We start from the raw sequence: 4,701 nt of genomic DNA, 5'->3' as shown, positions 1-4,701 counted from the left end.
ATGTTCTGCTCAGATCACATTGAGCTAAATAAGATCAAATCTGCTGACTTGAGTTGTGAAATGAAACGTTTTCCTGCTTCTCTTCTTTTAATAAAACTGTAAGAAAATTTAGTGTTCGTTTACTGAAATCATGACGAAACCACATAAATACTGAATAGATTAAAATGTGAAGAGAAGAGAACCATACAACACCAGTTACTGGAGTGAATGGTGGTTTAATGCTGTCTGTTCAGTCATGAAACCAGCGCTGCCTGCAAACCGGAAGTCCCGGTCCATAAATACACGGGTCTTCAGTGCCTGGTACGACCACTACAGGCTTACGGCTGAATCGCAGACACTCTGAACAGCAATGCTCTCCTACTGTTTATTATAAACGGTTTTATTATGTGTGTCATGATGTTTCAGGCATGTATCTAAACCTATTTTAATCAAGACTTAACAATAGTCAAACAATAGATTATAAGAATCAATACTTAAAAAGGAAAACTATGAATATGGTGTGGTTCTTCTAAAATCAGTTTCTAAATGACTAAATAAATGTCTTCAAATCCATAACACAAACAGCTTTTCTGGCATTATTTAAAACATTAAATAGATTATATAAACTGTAAAATATTAATAATAATTGGGTTAATATTGTTATTAATAGTTTTTATGATTTCTACATCGTCAGTCCTTTTTTTCTGCTCTGTTGCCAACATGTACAGTAATGGTAAATCCAAACTCTTGAGCGTTTTGCGTTAGCCGTTTGMTTCACCAGCCGATCACACGGTCACATGGTTTCTGAGCACTCCAGCTGTTCTATATAAACTCCTTGAGCACATCCTTCTTCCACCTTTTACCTGTTGGTGCACGCTGTAGAAGAGTTCTCCAAAACGTTTCTCGATTTAAGTAAAGTTATATTTGAGCACATAATGTTCAACATGTGCATCACTTTTMATCTGTATATGTAACACTACTTCTTCTCTTCCTCTTGGTGTGTAGAGGGCCTTCCATCCTCATTCATAGCTCCTAATCTGGAGGCTCCGGAGTCTCTGAAGGACCCTGGTCAGCCCAACAACGTGAACGGCTTTGAAAGCGCCAAACCTCTGAATGATTTAAACCAGCCTGTCAAACCTGTCCTGCCTGTCACAGAGCTGGAGACACTCATGGGTAACTCCACCCTCATAGGTACGAGCACTCAGTRTGTGTGTACGTGTTTCTGCTACAGAATGAGGACCATAATAAGATTTAACTAATAAAGTGAGGACATTTTCCAGGTTCTCACTTTTTTTGCAGTTTTACTGCACTCCACTAGTTAGATTTAGAGGCATGGTGTAAATTAAGTTTTGGTTCAGGTTAGGGAAAATGTTTGGGTTAGGCATTAATGCAGTTACAAAAATGAATGGAAGTCAACACAATGTCCTGCAGGGGAGGTTCTGTGTCTTGTTTCAAGTCTTGTCAAGACAAAAAATGTTTTAATGTTTTAATGTTTTCCATTCATTCCAGATTCATTGGCCACATTTAGAAATYGTAATCTTTATATTTTAAAATGTATTTTTAAAAATCTTTACAAGTTCTTCATTGGAGTTACACTGCCTGGCCAAAAAAAATGTTATACACTAATATTTGGTTGGACCACCTTTAGCTTTGATTACGGCACACATTCTCTGTGGCATTTTTTGGATAAGCTTCTACAACATCACCAGATTTATTTCATCCAGTGTTGCATTAATTTTTCACCAAGATCTTGCATTGATGCTGAAGAGTCTGACCTTCTCCAGCACATCCCAAAGATTCTCAATGGACTCAGTGGAGCCCATCCATCCATCCATCCATCCATCCATCCATCCATCCATTATTTTCCGCTTTACTAAAGTCGGATCGCGGGGGCAGCAGCTTGAGCAGGGAAGCCCAGACCTCTCTTTCTCCAGCCACCTCTTCCAACTCTTCTGGGAGTACTCCAAGGCGTTCCCAGGCCAGCTGAGAGACATGGTCTCTCCAGCTTGTCCTGGATCTTCCTCGGGGTCTTCTCCCAGTTGGACATGCCTGAAGCACCTCCCTAGGGAGACGTCCAGGAGGCATCATTACTAGATGCCCAAAACACCTCAACTGGCTCTTCTCAATACGGAGGAGCAGCGGCTCTACACTGAACTTCTTACCCTATCCTATCTCTAAGGGAGAGTCCAGCTACCCTGCAGAGAAAACTCATTTTGACCGCTTTTATCCACGATCTTATTCTTTCAGTCACTACCCAAAGCTCGTGACCATAGGTGAGGGTAGGAACGTAGACTGATCGATAAACAGAGCTTCTTCTTACAACTCAGCTCCCCCTTCGCCACAACAGACCGGTACAGAGTCCGCAAAACAGCAGAAGCTGCACCGATCCATCTATCAATCTCACGCTCCTTTCTTCCCTCACTTGTGAACAACACCCCAAGATACTTGAACTCATCCACTTGAGGCAGAACTTCACCCCAAGCACGGAGCAATTCACCCTTTTCCGACTGAGGACAATGGATTCAGATTTGGTGGTGCTGATCCTCATCCTAGCTGCTTCATACTCTGCTGCGAACCGCTCCAGAGTGAGAGCTGAAGATCCTGGTGCGATGACGCCAACAGAACCACATCATCTGCAAACAGCAGAGATGAAATCCTGAGGCCACCGAACCGGACTCCCTCTGCCCCCTGGCTGCACCATGAAATTCTGTCCATGTAAGATATGAACAGAATCGATGACAACGGGCAGCCCTGACGGAGTCCAACTCCCACTCTGAAGGGGTCCGACTGTTGAATGCAAACCAAACTCTCGCACCGCTTGTATAGAGATTGAATGACCCGTAACAACGGGCCCACAATCCCATACTCACGTAGCACAGTGTACCATGAGGAGCATGGCCGAATGCCTTCTCCAAGTCCACAAAACACAAGTAGACTGGATTAGCAAACTCCCATGACCCCTCAAGTACCCTAGTGAGAGTAAAGAGTTGGTCCAGTGTTCCACGGCCAGGACAGAACCCCCATTGTTCCTCCAGCATCTGAGGTTTGACTGTCGATCAGACGCTCTTCTCCAGTACCCCTGAAAAGACCTTACAGGAAGGCTAAGGAGAATGATGTCCCTGTAATTGGCGCACACCCTCCAGTCAGCCTTTTTAAAGAGAGGAACCACCACCCCAGTCTGCCAATGCTGTGGCACTGCCCCCKATGTCCACGCAATGTTGCAAAGGCATGTCAACTAGGACAGCCCCACAACATCCAATGCCTTGAGGAAATCAGGGCTGATCTCATCCATCTCTGGAGCCTTGCCACCATGGAGCTTTTTAACTACCTCAGCAACCTCAGTTCCAGTTATGGACAGASCAGCCCCAAAGTCATCAGACTCTGCTTCCTCCATAGAAGATGTGCCGGTGGGATTGAGAAAGCCAAAGRAATATTCCTTCCACCTCCCGACGACATCACTGGTTGAGGTCAACAGCACCCCACCTTCACTGAGCACAGTGTTAGTAAAGTGCTGCTTCCCCCTCGTCAGCCGCCGGATGGTTTGCCGGAATCTCCTTGGAGCCAATCAAGAGTCTTTGTCCAAAGCCTCACCAAACTCCTCCCACATCTGAGCTTTTGCCTCAGCAACGGCCAGGGCTGCGGCCCCCTTGGCCTGCCGATACTCCTGAGCTGCCTCTGGAGTCCTACCAGCCAASAAGGTCAGATAGGACTCCTCCTTCAGCTTAACAGCCTCCCTTACCCAGGGTGTCCACCACCGAGTTTGAGGATGGCCACCTCAAGAAGCACTGACAAACTTGTAGCCACAGCTCAAGGCAACTGCTCCAACAATTGAGGCATGGAACATGGCCCACTCGGACTCTTATGACCCCCACCTCAGCTGGGATGTGGTCGAAGTTCTGGAGGTGTGAGTTGAAGATCTGTCTGACGGGTTCCTCCACCAGGCATTCCCAGCAAACCCTCACAACACACTTGGGTCTATCGGGTCTGTCTGGCATCTTCCCCCACCATCTGATCCAACTCACTACCAGGTGGTGATCAGTTGACAGCTCAACTCCTCTCTTCACCCAAGTGTCCAAAACATGCGGCTGCAGATCAGATGACACGACTACAAAGTCAATCATCAATCTGCGACCTAGGGTGTCCTGGTGCCACGTGCACTTATGGGCACCCTTATGTTGGAACATGGYGTTTGTGATGGACAAACTGTGACTAGCACAGAAGTCCAACAACAGAACACCGCTCGGGTTCTGATCGGAGAGGCCGTTCCTCCCAATCACRCCTCTCCAGGTCACACTGTCATTACCCACGTGGGCATTGAAGTTCTCCAGCAGAATGAAGGAATCCCCAGCCGGAGCACCTTCCAGAAGCCCCGCTAAGGACTCCAAGARTGCTGGGTACTCTTTAAAGCATAAGCACAAGTGACCGTCAGAACCCTTCGCCCGACCCAAATGTGCGGGGAAGCTACCCTCTTATCTATCGGGGTAAAGTCCAACACACAGGCACCAAGTCGAGGGCCAAAAGTAGACCCACACCAGCTTGGCACCTCTCACCATGGGCAACTCCCAGAGAAGGATAAAGTCTAGCCCCTCTCGAGGAGATCGGTTCCGGGGCCCATGCTGTTGCGTTAAGGTGAGCCCAACTACAGTGGTTTGCAAAAGTATTCATACCCCTTGAACTTTTCCATATTTTGTCACATTACAACCACAAACATAAATATATTTC

General features: G+C 46.6%; 1 protein-coding gene across 2 annotated transcripts in view; it reads left to right on the top strand.

Moving 5' to 3' along the window:
- Positions 1-4,701, top strand: part of ripk2 (receptor-interacting serine-threonine kinase 2) — a 24,166-nt gene that overhangs the window by 14,902 nt on the left and 4,563 nt on the right. The window contains exon 10 of one of the 2 annotated variants that reach the window (XM_014025758.1): positions 985-1,170. The exons of the other annotated variant lie outside the window; for it this stretch is intronic. Coding sequence (XP_013881212.1) covers positions 985-1,170 — 186 coding nt within the window. The remainder of the gene's footprint in view (positions 1-984; positions 1,171-4,701) is intronic. 2 annotated transcript variants of the gene reach the window in all.

This window comes from Austrofundulus limnaeus, unplaced genomic scaffold (genome assembly GCF_001266775.1).
Source record: "Austrofundulus limnaeus strain Quisiro unplaced genomic scaffold, Austrofundulus_limnaeus-1.0 Scaffold497, whole genome shotgun sequence".
Classification (NCBI taxonomy): domain Eukaryota; kingdom Metazoa; phylum Chordata; class Actinopteri; order Cyprinodontiformes; family Rivulidae; genus Austrofundulus; species Austrofundulus limnaeus.
Note: the sequence above shows the minus strand (reverse complement) of the source record. Positions and strands in the feature narration are given on the sequence as shown.